The sequence below is a fragment of the Hyperolius riggenbachi genome, chromosome 12 (assembly GCF_040937935.1).
Source record: "Hyperolius riggenbachi isolate aHypRig1 chromosome 12, aHypRig1.pri, whole genome shotgun sequence".
Taxonomy (NCBI): Eukaryota; Metazoa; Chordata; class Amphibia; order Anura; family Hyperoliidae; genus Hyperolius; species Hyperolius riggenbachi.
Genome location: NC_090657.1, coordinates 208,672,770 through 208,692,656, shown reverse-complemented (window position 1 = coordinate 208,692,656; position 19,887 = coordinate 208,672,770). Strand labels below are relative to the sequence as shown.

General features: G+C 45.7%; 1 protein-coding gene across 2 annotated transcripts in view; it reads right to left on the bottom strand.

Annotated features, from left to right (window-relative positions):
• Window positions 1-5,045: 5,045 nt before the first annotated feature.
• Window positions 5,046-19,887, bottom strand: part of LOC137540709 (proline-rich protein 29-like) — a 57,906-nt gene continuing 43,064 nt past the window's right edge. For both annotated transcript variants that reach the window (XM_068261832.1, XM_068261831.1), the window contains exons 5-6: window positions 14,184-14,254; window positions 5,046-7,369 (exon numbers count right to left, since the gene is read on the bottom strand). In XM_068261832.1, the coding sequence (XP_068117933.1) occupies window positions 7,338-7,369; window positions 14,184-14,254 (103 nt within the window). In that variant the 3' untranslated portion in view covers window positions 5,046-7,337. The remainder of the gene's footprint in view (window positions 7,370-14,183; window positions 14,255-19,887) is intronic.

Sequence of the window (19,887 nt, the reverse complement as noted above, 5' to 3'; positions counted from 1 at the left end):
TGGAACATCGCATTTAAACCTCAAGGATTCATCAAGGTCTGAGTTACAATCTCCAGCATAGCAAGTCAAGCCTCCAAGACCCTGAGCTAGCAGCACTACTCAGACACAAAGCTCTCCAGCCATCATATTTTATTTACAAATAACTAAAGCCTAATACACACTGTGCAATATTTTAATAGTTAATACTAGATTCAAAGAAAACACAGTTCTCTGATTGATTACATTGTTTACGAAATGGGACGTATTGAATGCCCCTCTGGTGACCAACTGCTAGGAGTGATCTCTGGATAAATATCCAGGGGAGCTACCCAATACTGAAGGGCACCTCTAGTTACCTATATTGGGGGGCTACTGTTGGCCACCTAAAACAGGGCCCCCTCTAGTGGCTACCAACCACTGGGGGATAGCTCTAGTTACCTATACTGGGAGGCTACCGAATACTGCCTACTGCATCGCAACAGTGTGCCCAAGTTTCTGTTTTGGGTGATTTTTATTCATGTGTTGTCAGAGCTATTTAACTTAGAAACTACCCTAAGTAGAGCCAATGGCTCAGGGACTTGGTGTGCTAGCCTCCTATGCTGAAGACCCCAACTTGATCCCCTACAAGGTTTGGTAGCATAGTGTTGGTGATCATTCAGGTTCAGTTGCTGGTGATTCTTTATTAAGTCTTCTGTCTGAATGTGAAATATGATGAATGAGCAGATGAGGGGTGTGAAGAGCTGGTGGCTCAGGTGGTAGCAGATCAAACTGCTATGTTGGAACATTTATGACCATGTATATAGTATTTCAATTAAAATTAGGACAAAGGATGTGTGCATAAAGGGCAGTCAGTTTAATATGAACGATAGTAATCTATTGTATGATTGCTTTTTGGTTTGTAGATGTGAAATATGATGGACGAAGAGAATTGTGTATGACCAGAGTTGGTGGCTCAGATGGTTGGAGGTCTGACCTGCTGTGCTCGAGACATGAGTTCAATCCCTCTACTAGGCAAGTTTAACTTGGAAAAAATGTACATAGGTACATTATTAGGTGTGTGTCCTCCCTGCCTATCTGGTAGAGAGGAGGGGGTGGAAAAAAAAAAAAAAAAAAAAAGTGGGGGAATTTTTTTTTACTAAGTATGAAAGTGGGCTGTCTTGAGTAAGACAGCCCACTCCAAATATTGTCAGATGGATAGACCACATAGACATGGGGTAAGGGGAAGAGGCCCCAAGCTATCTGGTGTCGTTGACGCATGTTACAGGCACCCCTCTCGTACCTGGGACTCAGGAGCTGTGGTGGCTTGTCCATGGGCCACAAGGTCTTCACTCAGAGGGGTTGATCTCAGGCGTCTCAGCAGAGCTGTCAGAGTCCAGGATTGAACTCAGGTTTCTCAGCACTGCTGTCAGAGACCCTTACCTCTGAGCTATCTCCTTCTCCTGACTAGATGTGCTCGTCCATGATATTTCACAAGTAAAACAGCTTCAGCAGTAAAAAAAAAAAAAAAAAAAAATGCTGAGACTCAAGTCAGTGATGACACTGAGAAATATCAGCACTTGCCTTTAGCCTAGTAGATGGCATGGTGGATAGACAACTGTGAGACGGTGTCTCAGTTGTGCTGGAGATCTTGGTTCGAGTCTCACTATTTCTTTGTTCACTTCTGAAGCTTTTTACTTGTGAAGTATAATAATAAATAGGTATTTAGACTAGAATCTGGAATCCTAACACACTGATCAGCCATTCAACAAGCTTGCTTTTAACCACTACATCAGAACAAGAGATTGCGCTTGAGACAATTCATACTTTGAATTCAACAGAAGCTTCTCAGCAAAACTTTTGATAGTGTTTGTGCAGCCCATTCTCAGACAACAAAGGAGAATACAGAGTGTTTGTCCACCTTTGTACATTTCCTGTTGCTTCTTCATATACGTGGACAGGTAAAATTATAAAAGCTTGTTTTTCACGTGGTTTTACAAATGCTCATTAGAGGGAAGAGTCTAGATGATCCAGAGGCTTCTACAATCTTTCTCCCTCCCGATGCTCACGAGGGCCCCCTTCTTTTTTGCGGCCATGCCAACAACCATGTACGAGTGCAGATGTAAGTATGGCCTGCACAGTAGTACATAGCCGCTTGTGCGCAGAGGAAAAATCTGTGCACCAGTGTCTCTGTGCTGCAACGTAGGCTTGGGTCAATTTTCTACTGCGCGGCTGCGAGAGCATATTCAAAAAGCTCTTGTCTACTGGATCTTCTATGGTTAACCTGACTCTGATGGCTGGTCTACGTTTATGGAATTGATTTGAAGACTATCTAAAATAATGCCAGTTTGGACACCTGTATTCTGCAGTGAGGCTACATTCACAGCGATGTCACTCTAATGAGCAAATAGTATACATTTCTGGTTATAACATTCGCAGTGATGTCACTGATCTCCTATAAACTGTTAGTATTCATTCTCAATACAGGTACAGTACAGTCCCTTACTTACAAACAGGTTCCATTCCAAGAGTTTGCTTGTAAGTTGAATTTGTTTGTAAGTTGAGTCCTGTGTTAACCACTTAATGACAAGCTGACTTATAAAAACGTCCTGCTAGAGCCTCTTAATGGCTCCAGGACATTTTTATAAGTCAAACAGTGCTGCTGCTGCTGCCTCGCGTGTGCGCACGCCACCGCGCACGTGCATGTGAAAATAGTGGAAAAAAAACACCAAAGAAAAAATACACCTTTATTTCCAAATACTATATTGTCACCAGGCATGGGCTCAAATTCGGATTCGGGTGAGTCCGGATAGTGCTATCTGGATCTCACCCAGTAATTCTGTGCGGGGGGGTCAAGCTTACCTGTGTGACGTCTTCTTCGTCTGTCTCTCGGCGCCTCCCACGATGCGTTCCACGCGTGTCACGTGATTACAAACACTTCCTCCTTCAACCCGGAAGGAGGAAGTGTTTGTAGTCACGTGAGCGCTGAGTGGGACGCATCGTGGGAGGCGCCGAGAGACAGACGAAGAAGACGTCACACAGGTAAGCTTGACCCCCCCCCGCACAGCATTACTGGGTGAGATCCAGATAGCACTATCCGGACTCACCCGAATTCGAATTTGAGCCCATGCCTGATTGTCACCATACTTTGTACTAGGGACATAATTAAAATCTTGTGATAACCAGAACAAATAGGCAGATAAAATGTGTGGGTTTTATGCACAGTAGCAGTGTTATATTAAAACTATAGCAGATGCAATTGGAGAAATAGTGTATTTTTTCATTTTTTCATCATTTTTCCCTTTAAAATGCATAGAAAATAAAGTAATTACTGAAAACAAATATAAACCCCAAAAAGCCCAATTGGTGGTGAAAAAAACAAGATATAGATCATTTCATTGTGATTAGTAGTGATTAAGCTATTGGCAAATGAAAGGGATGAGCACTGAAAGGTGAAAAATCTTGTCCGTTAGGGCCCTTTTCCACTAGTGCGTTAGCGGTTTGCGATTTTGCGATTCCGCTAGCGCAAGCGATTTTACAATCGCTAGGGTTTGCTAAATAACATAGGAATCGCGGTAGGGTATTTCCACTACCGCGATTTGTTTTTGCCTGAAACGCGATCGCGGTGCGGAGCGATATTTGCCGCGATTTTGCTATGCAGTGCATAGCATAGCAAAATCGCGGCCGCAAACGTCGGGAAATCGCCGGTAATTTTTTACCTTTTGCGATTCAGCAGTCGCTAGCGTTCAGCGTAAACGCTAGCGACTTCTAGTGGAAAAGGGCCCTTAGGGTAAAACCCCCTTTGGGGTGAAGTGATTAAACATGGTGGAACGTGTTTTCAATGTGCTTTTACAATGTTTTACACTACTTGCAACAGTGTATACAGTACTATATCAACAAAGTATGTATAAAATATGTAATAAAATAAGTAATAAAAAAGTATAGAAAATACACCGCACTGTATATTTTGTACACAAAAGACAACTTTGTTTGTATCTTTGAAAATAATAATTGAAAATGTCAATGTTTTTGAGCTTCATATTTTATTAAAATTACACACAAGTTACAGTATACAGAACACACATTTCATATAATAGCATGAGCACTGTTCTCTTATGTTTATTTAATGTAAACTATAAAAAAAACTATAAATATATCATAAAATAAGAGTTGAGGATCTGCATTTACATTGTGTAAATACCTGAAAGAAGAAGATTTAAAGCATCTACCAGGTGGGTAACTACAGATCAGGGGAATCTACAGGAAATAAAACCAATCCCGCATTACACTGCGCTCTATTGGACAACGGGGCATCCCCTTGCCCAACATAGTCGTTATCTGCTGCGGTGGTTCCTATATCACTAATCATCACAGAATGTTATAGCAATTTTACACAGGAAATGGAACAATGAGTTTGATGCATCTAGGAGCGCGAGCTCAGCGCACGCTATGTCCTGCTCCTTTTCTGATACAGTAGTCTGTAAACACATATGTCTCTACATACATTATTTTAAATAAGGCCTACCCAGCTGCCCTTTTAGATGTGCCTCCTCCTAGGCTAGAAAAAAAGCTGGCTGGTTGGCTTATAAGGCCATCATACACTAAAAGGCTCGGTTCCCACTTGCACAGAAAACATGCCTGCACGGTCATTTTTCAGCAACACAGCGAAAGCAACAAGCGCATCTAATGTTTCATTAAAGTGGAACTGTAAATAGTTTTTAAACACAGTGTTTCACTTACCTGGGGCTTCTGCAAGCCCCCAGCAGCCGCCCTGTCCCGCGCCGGTCCTACCTGAGCCTCCGTTCTTTCGCCACCATTCCGTTCTGTTCCTAGACTTCTAAGTCAATGCCAGCGTGGCTCTGGCCAAGCATACCTTTTCTTCGCATTCCCCTCTGCAATAGTAGGGGACGAGAAGAAAGGATACGCATGGCCAAAGCCGCGCAGGCGCAGTGGCCCGGCGGCTAAACCGAAAGCAGCTGGCGGCGGGAGAACGGAGGCTCGGGCAGGACCGGCGCGGGACAGGACGCCTGCTGGGGGCTTGTAGAAGCCCCAGGTAAGTGAAACACTGTGTTTAAAAACTATTTACAGTTCCGCTTTAAATTGTCCGCCCCTATCTGAACAGGACTGTCGCTAGTGGATTCGGAGCCTAATGCTGGGTACACACGTTACGATTTTCCCACCCGATCGTTTCTTTTCCACTCAGTTCTGCGCTCTATTCTCTTATTTTCGCTCGTTTTTCTTATCTTTTTCCATTCACTTCTATGAGAAATCGAGCGCAGAATCGATCGGGAGTAATATCGGGCATGAGGGAATTTATCATTCGGATGCATCTATCGTACGTAAAATCGTAACGTGTGTACCCAGCATAAGACATTCTTGATAGATTAGATTTTACATTGCATTAAAACATGAAATCTAATGAAAAATCCATTAAAGGGCACCTAAAGTCAGAAAACTATGGAGGCTGCCATATTTATTTCCTATTAAAAAATACCAGTTGCCTGGCTGTCCTGCTCTCTAGCTGCATGCTTGTTTCAGGTGTGTGATTCAGACATTACTGTAGCCAATCTAGTCAGACTTCAGTCAGAAACATCTGATCTGCATGCTTCAGGGTCTATGGCCTAAAGGATCAGAAGCAGAATATCAGCAGGACAGCCAGGCTATGTGCACTGTTCATAAGGAAATAAATATGGCATCCACCATTTCCCTCAGATTTACTGTTAGATCGATTATTTGTAACATGTCCAATCTGATTTCCGATCGATTTTCCCTGGAAGTGAACAGAAAATCTGTAGGAAAGTCAATCGAAAATTAGATCGGGCATGTTTGGAAATAATCGATCTGGCAGTAAATCTGCCAGCAAAATCTAGTCGTGTGTACCAGGCATTACAGATAACGACAATTAGCTGCAAGGCACAAGAGCCAGGGAGATACCATCATTCCTGAAGGGCCTTCCCCAGCTGCCATTGGGCAACTCTGCCTCTCCATGGCTGCTCCCCCTGCCGCTCCCCCCACCTTTTTGCACGCCGCCCTCGCGAGACACATAGGGCATGATTCACTAAGACAAATAGCACGCCTTATCAAGGTAAACATGCCTTATCAAAGTTAACACGCCTTATCAGAGTAGCATAGCGAGCACTACGAACCCGCAGGGGCTCAGGGAAGGACGAGTGGAGCCCTCGTCATTGTCAATTAGCAGGCATAAGTTTGCTGTGCTACTCTGATAAGGTGTGTTAACTTTGATAAGGCGTGTTATCTCTGATAAGGCATGTTATCTCTGATAAGGCATGCTATCTGTCTTAGTGAATCAAGCCCATAGAGTGGAGCTTCCAGCGCTGTGACCCAAGGGGGCACCAAACAAACAAAGTAATTGCAGGCCACAAAGTAATTACAGCCCCCCCCTCCCCCGATCAGGTAGCATTGTTTTCTTTTTTAGTTTAAACCTCCACCTTGGGTACCCTTTAACTGTTTAAACGCTGTTCTGCTACAGGTTTTTTGTGGTAGTGGATTTTATGCTGTAAATAATCTTTTAGAGCAAATGCTGAGTTTCATACCGCTTTAATACATTTTTATTGCGAGTCATTCAGTCCACTTTAATTTCATGACCAGTCTCCTTTAAACCATAAGTTTAAAAGTGCATACGATTTTCAAACGATATCTGAAAAATGAGTCCTTCGTCGGTCGTCACCAATGATTTTAAAGGGAAACTAAAGTGAAGTGAAAAAAAATGTTTCACTTACCTGGTGCTTCTACCAGCCCCCTGCAGCCCACGCTGTCCTAGAAAGATGCTCCGGTCCCCCTTGGTGGCTCATTATCAATTTCGGCAACAGAGCCTGTCGCCAGCCACTGCGCCTGTGTGGCCTTGGTGTCCTCATTCACCCTGCTGTCGCAGGTGCAGTACGATAAAGTCTGTACTGCGTCTGCGCAGGACGCTCCGGTTGACAGGAGCATGAATGAGGACGCTGATGGCCAGGGCTGCACAGGCGCAGTGGCCGGCAACAGGCTCAATCACTGAAATCTATACTAAGCCAGCACGGCGGAGCGGAGGATCGTTGCAGGGCGGCGCAGCCACAGCACAGCTGCAGGGTGCGGGTAGAAGGCCCGGGTAAGTAAAACGTGAAACTCTGTTTTTTTTCACTTAACTTTAGGTTTCCTTTAATTCACATATAATAAATGCTGTCTCGCATAATTTTTGTTGTTGAATTAACTAAAGTACCAAGAAGACAGTATTGCAGGCAGTACCTGTAGTTCTACACTGTGTAAACTATTTCTACGCCCTGGGAACTTATTCTGGATAAAGGTATAGTACACACTGTGAAGACATAATGCTTTCCTTAAAGCGCTGAAGCCGATGTTTTGTGTTGAAGGGCGGCCCGGGCTCTTCACACTCTTCCTCCCGTCAGGTCATAGTACTCTGAAAAGTCAAAAAGCCTTAGTAAGTATTCTCTCCATGTTATGCCATGCATTGTATCTCACAGTGGTGTTTTCTTAAAAATATAGAAGTGGCACAGCTACAAGATAGGACAATGGCTTCAGTCCACTAAGCATTAATACCACATTCGGTAAAACAGAAAATTATTTTGTAATTTCAAATCTTTAGTAAGTAATGTGATAAAACGTGGAAAAGCTGCCGCGTGTACTGGCGGCAAGGCGGCTGATTCCGCGTCCAGCGCGGCGGTTTGTCCGCAGCAGCGTGCGTCTGGTGTGGCTGGGTCTGTTAGTTCACACAGGTTAAGGAATACGCGCGCTGAGAGGCAGAACCTTTATGACAAACGAGGAGGGATCAGCTGACCAGGTTGGTCAGCTGACCTCAAGGCAAGTGACTATTGGTTGATCACTGATGGGTGGCGCCAGAGAGCGCTGCGCTATATATAGTCACTGCTGGTCACTTTCAGGTTGTCTGCCGTTGCGAACACTACGTGGAAGCACTCAGACCTTAGTCAGATCCAACAGTGTGTTAGAACCAGGAGGACCTGGGAATTCACACTGAGCCAGATTACTTCTGTTTATCATTGTGTTATACTTCAGACTAGTTCCAGGGTGTCGAGACCACGGAACTCACACCCAAGACTAGGGAATCTGTGTTATCATTCTGTTATACTTCAGACTAGTTCCAGGGTGTCGAGACCACGGACCTCACACCCAAGACTAGGGACTCTGTGTTATCATTCTGTTATACTCCAGACTAGTTCCAGGATGTCGAGACCACGGACCTCATACCCAAGTCTAGGAATACTTTGTACCATCATATTATACTCCAGACTAGTTCCAGGATGTCGAGACCACGGACCTCACACCCAAGTCTAGGAATACTTTGATATCTGTTATGACCTATTGCATTTCTGACTATCCCTCTGCTTTCTGATTTGGTACCTACGTATATCTGATTACCTGTTACCAGACCCTGCCTTGCCTTGGATACCGAATCAGTCTTCTGTCTTTGTACCTTATCTGTCTGTGTGTTGCCGACCTGGCTTGCCCGACCCAGAGAGCTATCTCCCTCCTTCAGAGATAGTCTCCAGACCTGCTAGTGACTTCCACCTGTCAGGTGTCACTCACTCGCAGGTCCTTCCTACCTTCACCCTGGGACTCCACCCCTTTGGAGTTCTCAGGCTACTGGAAGGTCTCTGTTCCTCTCTAAAGGCAGTATCGCCCGTACTGCCAAAGACCACCTGTGCCTCGGGTGGTCTTACTCAAAGTCATTACTGTTGCACCAAACACTCACACTATATAGATGTCCAGAGGTTAGTTATACTTGGATTATCGGTGATTCTGCAGATCACCAATAATCAGATTCTCTCTGTGTGCTGACACCGATCGTTACAAGTAACCAATGTTTGTGGGCTGTTATACATTTTATGTAGCTTGGACTTGCACTTTACTTGCCAGTAGAATTTAAACAAAAATGCTATCTGTATCACGTCTTTCATCCATTTCCCCTGCACTGCAATAATCCATCAATTACCACATAAATTCCACATGATTCGTTAAAATACCACGTGAGGTAAAAACCTTAGTGGGTTGTCATGCCATTTTAGGTAAATTACCAGACTAATTATAGGCGTCAATTCACTAAGCATTACTGGATTCGGTAACGCAGAAAAGAGCAGGCGCTAGGTCTGGTTCACACTGCAAGAGCTTTTTTTAGTGCTAGTGATTTTAAAAGCTGGTGCTAGTGTAATGCTATGGAGGATATTTACAAAATCACAACACTCTAGTGGGATCACACACATAGCATTACATTAGCAAGAGCTTTGAAAATCACAAAGCGCTTAGAAAAGCTCTTGTAGTGTGAACTAACCCTCACAGAACATCTTCTTAAAGCGCATTGTCACCATAAAAAAAATCAAATTTCAACAGCAACTGGTCTGAGTGTATTACGTGATAAAGACACTAATCCTGCAGTCAAAACTTTCAAAACTTTTTCTGCTGTTATGATTAGGAGTTATTACATACTTAAAGGGACACTTAAGTCAAACAAAAAAAATGAGTTTTACTCACCTGGGGCTTCCAATAGCCCCCTGCAGCTGTCCGGTGCCCTCGCCATCTCCCTCCGATCCTCCTGGCCCCGCCGGCAGCCACTTCCTGTTTCGGTGACAGGAGCTGACAGGCTGGGGACGCGAGTGATTCTTCGCGTTCCTGGCCACAATAGCGCCATCTATGCTGCTATAGCATATATCATATACCATATAGCAGCATAGAGGGTGCTAATGTGTCTGGGAACGCGAAGAATCACTCGCGTCCCAAGCCTGTCAGCTCCTGTCACCGAAACAGGAAGTGGCTGCCGGTGGGGCCAGGAGGATCGGAGGGAGACGGCGAGGGCACCGGACAGCTGCAGGGGGCTATTGGAAGCCCCAGGTGAGTAAAACTCATTTTTTTTTGTTTGACTTAAGTGTCCCTTTAAGGAGCACTGGCCCTTTTAGTAGTCAGTGCCAAACAGTTGCATGCTAGGGGTTCTTTTTATCTATAATATATTCCTCCTCTTCCATTTATTTCCCTGCCTAGCTGCTTATCTAAAACACGATCCCCTGCTCACTTGTGTTTACAAGCAAGGCTGAGGTAACTCAGCGATTGGAGGAGAAAAGAAAAAAGTAAAGGGCAGAAATGACATCAGGATTTAGCCTAAACTGTGGGCAAAAGACATGGCCCCCACCAGGATCAGAATTCTCTTAATTTACTATATAAAATTCACTGAAATCAAAATGTGGACAGTACAATACATGTGTTATGTAAGTAGCTCAAGTATTTATCTACTTATATATGTGTTTTTTTCCCTGGCAGAGTATGGCTAATACTACTGTTTTAGCCATTTTACCCTTGCCGCCAAGAGCCATTTTCACCTGTCAGTGCTCCTCCCATTGATTTGGCCATAACTTTAACACTGCTTCTCACACCTGAACCAACAGAGAGAAAAAGCAACCAGTACATAATTTCTGCACATCCATATAGAATATACAAATAGTAAATTTTATTAAACCGCAGAAAAACACATAAAATCAATTAAAAACCATCAGAGAGAACCTTTTTGGACACATGATAATGTCAAACAAATAAAGCGCCTCACCTCTGAAATGATCAGTAACCTAATTCACTTAACTTGGGGTTCAAGTAATGAGCCCCAAGTATAGAGTGGAGGCTCAGGTCTGGAATAAAGTGACAAGTGCCTGACAGTTATACAAGTGCTTGTGCACATGAAGAAAGCTGGTGAAACCAGAATATGGTCATAAGATTACAAAGCATATACTGTATGCTCACAACAGGGCCAGTTAATTATATAAGTGCAAAAACGTGATGTGACAGGCATGAAAGATAAAATGAGCATTGGCAAATATACTACACCAGTTCAGCGTTTCCACATTGAGGAAAGATAAGGCAGCGATACATCCAGGTGGTTCATACATCCTGTTGGTTCATGATTTGATTATCCTGTACTTGCACAACTCACACCACAGAGTGCAGATGTTTCCTTAATTAAAGGTATATTACATATGCTTCTCACACCGGAAAGTTTAAAGGAATTCATTTCATTTATTTATTGTTAAATGTATGGTGTACTGTAATTTTACTTTTTTTGCCACTAGATGGCACTACAAATACTATCTTGGGTTACCAGGAAGTGTTTTTTTATTTATTTTTTTACACGGTGTCCAAAAAAATTGAACTTTATCCCAATCGGTAGCTGATACCTCCTTTCCCACGAAAAAATATTTTCCTTTTCACAAACGGATCATCAGTGGGCTCTGTATGGCTGATATTGTGGTGAAACCCCTGCCACAATGGGATGTCAGGACCATGGTCCTGACAGTTTCCTGTCTGTGAACCTCATTCCATTGTGGGAAATAACAGCTGTTTACAGCTGGGTCCAACTGACAAAAAAAGCAAGCAGCATCTCCTTCCACTGACATCACCTGCCAGCAGTAAAAATGTCACCATGTGGTAAATGTCAGAATGTAAATCAGGAAGAGGAAAGATTTTACAATCGGAAAACACTGACTAAATCATATATATATATATATATATATATATAATCAATGAAAAAATTAAGCACTTTTTTTTATTACATTATTTTCACTGGAGTTGCTCTGTCGTTATTACTGTATGAATGGACATTCCATTCATTCCAGGCACTGCAATTGCCCCAGGAAACACTTGTTCCCCTTCACCAATCGCTGTCACATAAATACCACCGGGAACGAGTGGCATGCACGCATGCGCCACACTAACACTATCTGGATGACTATAGTAATAGTCATCCAGATAGACTGAAGTGGTTAAACACCAATTCACTAAAGCTATGACTGCACTGAAAAGTAAAATTACCTATTTGTGAGGTAAATTACTGACTTGTACCTCACACAGCACACCTCAATTGTCAATTCACAAAGAGCAGAGCATTTGGTAAAGCAAGTAAACCGTATGGTATTTTAAGACCCATTTGGACTTGCCGTTAACTAACAATCACCATGCGATAACACTGATAGACAAGGCAGACAGCTAGACAGCAGACAGCCAATAGGAAGAGCCTTCTGGTCCCTGCTTCTCACCCATTTGATCTAATGCCCTGTCTGGCGGGACATCATCCAAAACAAATCCTACAAGTGCAGAAGGAGGAGACATTGAAGAAGGCTTTTTTGTATCCCTTTAGATGTGCAGATCTCTATACTCCTACACAGAAGTGAGACCACATGTGAGGAAACCTTCGTGAAAAAAAGGGTAAAATACTGAATGCGGTATTTTATCAAAACATTTTTCCGAACAGCCCTTCCGATTTCACTAAGTGAGGTATTTTGCTGACCCTTTATTTTTTGTCTCAGAGAATTGAGGCCGATGAGATACATCATTCAAAGGCTCAGTCCACTTCAAACTGATGTTTCAGCCATGGTTTGATTCTGTGCTGTAAGACACCCATAGGCATGATAATAAACTGATCAAGCAAAATTGCTGATATTGACCGCTTTCTGATATAAAAAAGATACCACAGCACAAGTCTTTCTTGGCCCGAAAATCCAATCTGCTAGGACAATTTTTCTTTCAGTAAAGCATTAGACTAGCACTGCATTCCTGTGACTCCCACTACCAAATGGAACAACTCGATTCACTGCTGCACCTCCTACTGCTGTGTGATGGGAGAAGTAGGGCCTGTGGGCCCAGTTTCAATAGCATTGTACTGTTTCTACAAACATTGGCCTGAAATATACTTGAGCTAGTCTCCAGATAGTAAACCAGCTTTATATCTCTTGATTAAGGTACCCATACATCTAGCGATGATGGGTAGTTTAGACTACGAGGCAGATCTCTTGGCAGCCCATCCACCGCAAACCGATTCGCAATCGATTTCAGCATGAATTGGCCACATCCGCCGCCTCGCGCTTCAAACCCCCACAGCGTATGAATGTGCCCCGCACGGTGCCCATCCGTCTTCGGAATCCCACTCCTCCATTTGCACCACACACACTGCCGGCGTTTAGCATGTGGCAGGGGTGATGTCACACATGTGTGTGAGGCGCAAATGGAAGAGCAGGAAGCTGAAGATGTATAGGCACCACGTGGTGGGCGCACACAGGTCATGTAATATATGATGGCACACACTGGGGGGCACGTTTAAACACTAGGGGGAACAGCGCCGGGGGTTTCGTTTGTTGCTTGTTTTCATCCGATTCAATATTATTAATCAAATCAGATGGTCGATCAGCCACCTAGTCGAGTGATGTATGGCCACCTTTACCCCAATGGTAAGATCTCCTGCTGGCTCCATTTCACTTCCCTTGAGTGAAGGGTTCTCCTCAATGGAATCAATGCTGGGGATCTAATTGCCATTAACCACCTGGGCGTTCCGGACGAGCTCAGCTCATCCAGTAACGCCGCGGTGGATTGCTTGGGCCCTGGTGGGCCGATTTGAATAATTTTTTTTTAAACACGCATCAAGCACTTTGCTAGCTGCGTGTTTTTCCGATCGCCGCCGATCCGCCGCTACCTGCCGCGAAAGAGGGCCTCCTCCCGCAGACCCCTTGTGCAGCCTGGCCAATCACCGCCAGGCTGCGCTATGGGGTGGATCGGGACTCCCTGTGACGTCACGACGTCGATGACGTCATTCCGTTCGTCGCCATGGCGGGGGAAGCCCTGCAGGAAATCCCGTTCAGAACGGGATTTCCTGCTGGGTAAGATCGCCGGCGGCGATCAGAAGAGGTAGGGGGATGCTGCAGGGAGGGGGGAATAATGTAGCTATCGCTAGACTAGCTACATGAAAAAAAAATTTAGGTTAAAAAAAACCTCCCGCGGCTGTGCGCCGCATATAATCAGAACGCCAGGGAGGTTAATGACTAAATCAATGAAAGCTTGGCTGGCTTTTTTCCCATGTAAATGTTTGTGGTTACTCTGAAGTACAGAAGTCATGAAGATGATGGATTGCTGCTCTGTGAGCAGTTACATCAGTGCTGTAATAATGAAACCAGGCCACAGTACAGACTGTATGGAAGTAGCCCAGAAAGCAGCTGGAGGAAGGTCTACTGAGCGATGAAATTGGTTTCCTTTGTGAAGATGCATGGAGACGTCATACAAGTGATGGTTACAATGCAGATTCAGCATTATTTCAGGCATAACTCCACTTCTTCCGTTAAAGTGGTATTACACTCAAATTTCATCTATAGTTTAAAGCATATTGAACATTCCACCATATGGAAGAAAGCTAGAGCCCTGCAATTTTACTTATAGAATACTAATAAGCGTACCTGTAGCTGGAGGGATATCAGCTCCAACAGTGCCTGTAGCACTCAGAGGCGGGGGTGGAGGTACAGCCGGTCTGTGGAATAATTATGTTTATCAAGAGTTAGTATGAGTGATAAATACCAAACCTTACATGCATTTCATGTTTCCGCGCTTTCATGTTACATAAAATGCTTAACATTATTACTCCAGTCCAGGCAGCCCATGTCTGACCTCTCCCTCCAAGACCATCTACCGCCATCAGGAAGTCGCTCGTTGCCCGCAGTAGAATACAGTAAAACCTTGGATTGAGAGTAACTTGGTTTAAGAGCGCTTTGATGTGACTATAGAAGTCACATCAATATAAAGCAGAAACCACTAGTTTATATATAACAGGCGGGAGCAACACAAGCAGCTCCCGCCTGTTATATATAAACTAGTGGTTTCTGCTTTATATTGATGTGACATTTGCTATTCTCCGCTGTTGCCATGTCTGTGCCTCCATCCCCTGGGCGCGCCATCTCCCACCCCTTGGGCTCTCGATCGCCAGGCATGGCGGCTGTTTGGCCGCGTTGCGGCGTTTCAGCCGCTTGAGTGCGGCGGTTCAGCCGCGTTTGTTGCGGCTGTTTGGCCGCCTTTGCCATATAGGGAGACGCAGGGCCGGCTGATTGGTGGTTCACTCCACGTGATCGGCCGGTGCTGGGTAGTGACGTTCCGTCCTGCCCTCTAGGATGCATGCGGATCTCCGTCTGCGTCCCATGCGTCTCCCTAGTAAACGTCTATGACGTTACGGCGCCGCCTCCCCGCAGGTTCCCCATCAGGTCCGGCTGTCCGGTGGGTGTATCCATCTACCTGCGGTGGCGGTTAGGGGCGGCGACGGTGCGCTCTAGGGGTGATGGCTTACACGGACAGGTGAGTGAATTTCAAATCCATTGGTTAAGATTTCATGTAACAAGTTCCCCATCAGGTCTACTTCATACATAGTGGATGGGGATTGGCTAGTGAATTAGATAGCCTGTGATTGGTAGGTCTGAATATGATGTACTATTTAAACTCATTATTCCTATGATAGATTGAGACTGTCATGGCTTGATAAAGGGGCATGTCTTTACACTCCGAAACGTCCGTCGCACACTGTATTCATCTTGACTTGAGGGCAGTCTTTTAATAAATTACCTAATAGCAACTCGATGGTGCCAGCTTCATCCTTTCTGACTATAACTGCTTTTGGATTGTGGAACAAATCAACTGGGTTTCCATTAATTCCTATGGGAAAATTGTCTTTGATATAAAAGAGTGGTATGGATTACTGCTAGATCCCCACTTGTCCGTTCCAGATCGGATCCGTTTTTGTAGAACATTTTTTTTTCCTCCCTTTTTTTTTCTTTAAAAATATCTTTTTGCAGCCTACATTTCCAGTCCGTGGAAACGTATCGCCAGCCCTGGCCATGGGTGGAGGGGCCACCATGCTGAAAGGGGTAGCAGCCAAGACGGGGGGGGGTTACAGCGGACACCTGGGACACCTCACCTGGGTCCCCCCTTCCCCACTCCCCCTCCAGCTAGTTTCTGCTTAAAATACTTTAAATATCAATGTTATAAAGCAAGCGGTGAGCGGGGAACTTACTTCCTTGCGTTCCACCGCTCACCTCTGTACTTCATTGGGCAGCATACAGGAAGTGACGCGGCGAGCGGTGGAACACAAGGAATTGAGTAAGTTCCCCACTCGCCGCTTGCTTTATAACATTGATTTTTAAAGTATTCTAAGCAGAAACTAGCTGGAGGGGGAACAGGGAAGGGGGGACCCAGGTGAGGCGGGAGGGGGGGACAACGCCCCCCTCCCCACCGTCCGCTGCAACCCCCCGTCCTGGCTGCTACCCCCTCCAGCATGGCGGCCCCTCCCCACCCATAGGCAGGGCTGGGACACAGAAAACGGATTTGTTTCTGTGTCCAAAACGGGGGTATCCGTTTTCCTATTGCCCTTCACTACCCCTGCGTGTATCAGGATCCATATGCGGTCCGTGAAAATGCAGCAAATCCGGACCTTCCGTTCCGGTTTTGAAAACGGGTCCCCGCAAACGCAGACTGATCCGTTTTTGGTTTGGGTAAAGGCGGCTGCTATTTTTAACATTGCTATCCGTGGCTCCGGTTTTGATCAGGTTTGAAAAACTGAGCCAGGGATACGTTTCCGGACCTAGTGTGAACCTACTCTTAAAGCAGGTTTCCGAAACGCATTATGCTCGCAAACCAGGGTTCCACTATATGTTATGTCTGTGAGCGGAGCTACCCATTCTCTCCAGTTTTCTGCATGCAAATCTCTGCTGACCCAAGGAGTGAATGCATCACCTCTGTGTGTTGATTTGGTACTCATATTTGTCTTAAGCAGGTGAAAGTTTTAGGCCCGATGCTGTACATACACGTCACTAGCCTGCAGGCTAGCACTGACTCTGTTTCTATGGAGGGGGCGGAGGGACAACCTGCATTCTACAATGTGTGGCCATTTGTGGGCTGTGTTAGTGGGGAGATTGAGAATAATGCACTCAGGGGTTCTTTGGGGCGCCAGGTGATCACAAAAGATTAGGAAGTCGACTTGGGCAGTTGCTGCACAAACGCTAGATTTACCCTATGTTTTAGTTTACAGGACCACAATAGCAAAAAAAAAAAAAAAAAGTTTAAAATACATATTTATATCAATGTAAAATACATATTTACTTCAATGGACAAACAGTGAAGTCTGACTCTCTATTTGTAGTTTGGTCCATTGATGAGACACTGACAGCATTGGAGAAAAGGTTATATAAGCCACCAAAACTGAGCAATCCCACTTGCAGCCATAAAAGGAGGACGCCAGGGTGAGTGCAGACACAAAGGTGGAGTTCTGCTGCACTGATTGCGGTTTGCATGTGTCAGAGTGACACGGAACACTGAGGAGTGGTTGCGGTAATACTGTGTGGCAGAACAACACTATATTCGTGTCCTTTTTTCCCCTACATGTCACATTTTGATCAAGAATAGAGATGTCGTGAACCCCCCCGTTTTTTTTTGTGAACTTGTGAAAACGTTTGCGAATTGGCGAATCATGCGAACCACAATAAATGGGCAGGTGAACTTTCAAAACTACAAACACTAATTCTGGCCACAAAAGTGATGGAAAAGATGTTTCAAGGGGTCTAACACCTGGAGGGCGGCATGGCGGAGTGGGGTACACACCAAAAGTCCCGGGGAAAATTACGAATTTGACGCAAAGCAGGGTTATAATCCCTAAAAGGCAGAAATAACATTGCATTCCTAAATTGGAGGCATATAAAGTGCTTGAAAACATCTTGCGTGTGTAGACATGGCTCAGCAGGTAGTGTAAGTAGTGTACTGCTTCACACTGACAGACCAAACTCACTGGGTAACGCTGCGCAAACAGCTGTTTGTGTAGTGACGGCCGTGCTGGACTGGTGCACATGATGGCGAGAGTGCAGGCGATGGCGGATTTCAAGCCCACATGGTCAGGCTGATTTAGTTAAATGACAGAACAACAGTGACTGAGTGTCCAGCTGATCGAATTTGGTCTGTCCACAATGAAGCAACAACCTTATTATCTTCTTGGGTCAGGTGTGCCCCCCAACACACTCATATGGCCGGTCATTGCTTCATTGTGATACGCAAGCCCTTTCACCGCGGCAAGGTAACGATCACAAAGGGGAATTGACACATGTACATGCCTTCTGTTTTGTTGTTGCAGCCACAGTGCAGCCAGAAAAATTAGGCAGGCATGTACACGCACCAGAAAAAATTATTATAGCGGCCGCTGCTAGCAGCGGCCTTAAAGATTCAGGAATCCAGCTGGAGTCCTGGACCCTGTTGGTGGTGGTGGAGAAGGCAGTCAAGCAGCCTGCAGGCAGAGATGCTGTGAGGGGACCGACTTAGTCTTGGGGCAGGCAGTCACATGGCGTGCAGGCAGAGATGCTGTGTGTGTGGACTGACTTAGTCTTAAGGCAGGCAGTAGCCCTCCGGGATTCATGCCTCATTAATTTTGATAAAGGTGAGGTACTGAACACTTTTGTGACCTAGGTGACTTCTCTTCTCACTGACAATGCCTCCGGCTGCGCTAAAGGTCCTTTCTGACAGGACGCTTGAGGCAGGGCAAGCCAGAAGTTGGATGGCAAATTGTGACAGCTCTGGCCACAGGTCAAACCTGCACACCCAGTAGTCCAGGAGTTCATCGTTGCTCAGAGTGTCTACATCCGCAGTTAAGGCCAGGTAGTCGGCTACCTGCCGGTCGAGGCGTTGGTGGAGGGTGGATCCGGAAGGGCTAAGGCGAGGCGTTGGACTAAAGAATGTCCGCATGTCCGACATCACCATGAGATCGCTAGAGCGTCCTGTCCTTGCCTGCGTGGACATGGCAGGAGGAGGAACATTACTGGAAGTTGCACCTTTATTCCGTTGGGCTGTGACATCACCGTTAAACGCACTGTAAAGCATACTTCCCAAATTGTGTTGCAAGTGCTGCATCCTTCAGCCTTGTGGTTATTTGGTAACATCTCCGCCACTTTGTGCTTATACCGAGGGTCTAGTAGCATTGCCACCCAGTACAGGTCATTCCCCTTGAGTTTTTTTATACAGGGGTCCCTCAACAGGCTGGACAGCAGGAAAGACGCCATCTGCACAAAGTCGGATACCGACGTACTAGCCATCTCATCTTGCTCTTCCTCAGTGATGTCAGGTAAGTTCTTCTCCTCCCCCCAGCCACGAACAATACCACAGGAAAGGTGAGCAGCACAAGCCCCCTGCGACGCCTGCTGCGGTTGTTCTTCCGCCTCCTCATCTGACTCCTCTTCCCCAGACTCCTCCTCCTCCTCCCCCCTCCTCTGTGATGCCGCAGGTGTTAATGATGCCGCAGGTGATGTTTCCCCACAACTCTTCCTCCTCTTCCTGATCACGCTCCTCTACAGCTTCATCCACCACTATACGCATGGCACGTTCCAGGAAGAAAGCATATGGGATCAAGTCGTTGATGGCGCCTTCACTGCGACTCACCAGGTTTGTCGCCTCCTTAAACAGACACATGAGCCTGCAGGCATTACGCATGAGTGTCCAGTACTTCGGCCAGAAAAGCCCCAGCTCCCTAGAGTATGACCTTTCACTGTAGTTGTACACATACTTGTTGACGGCTTTCTCCTGTTGTAGCAGGCAGTCAAACATGAGGAGCGTTGAATTCCAATGAGTTGGGCTATCGCAAATCAAGCGCCTCACCAGCAAGTTGTTTCTCCGCTGAATATCGGCCAAGCGCGCCATGGCCGTGTAGGAATGCCTGAAATGCCCACACACCTTCCTGGACTGCTTCAGGACCTCCTGTAAGCCTGGGTACTTAGACACAAATCTTTGGATTATAAGATTGAGCACATGTGCCATGCAGGGTACATGTGTCAACTTTCCCAAACTCAAAGCCGAAATTAGATTGCTGCTGTTGTCACACACCACGTTGCCGATCTCCAGTTGGTGCGGGGTCAGCCACTGATCCACCTGTTTGTTCAGAGCAGCCAGGAGAGCTGTTCCAGAGTGACTCTCAGCTTTGAGGCAAGACATGTACAAGATGGCATGACACCGTCATACCTGGCATGCAGCATAAGCCCTGGGGAGCTGGGGGTGTGTACTTGGAGAGGAGATTGCAGCACCAGTAGAGTGGCACTGCCACTCAGCTGAGGAGGAGGACGACAACAGCGAAGAGGGTGTAGCAGGAGG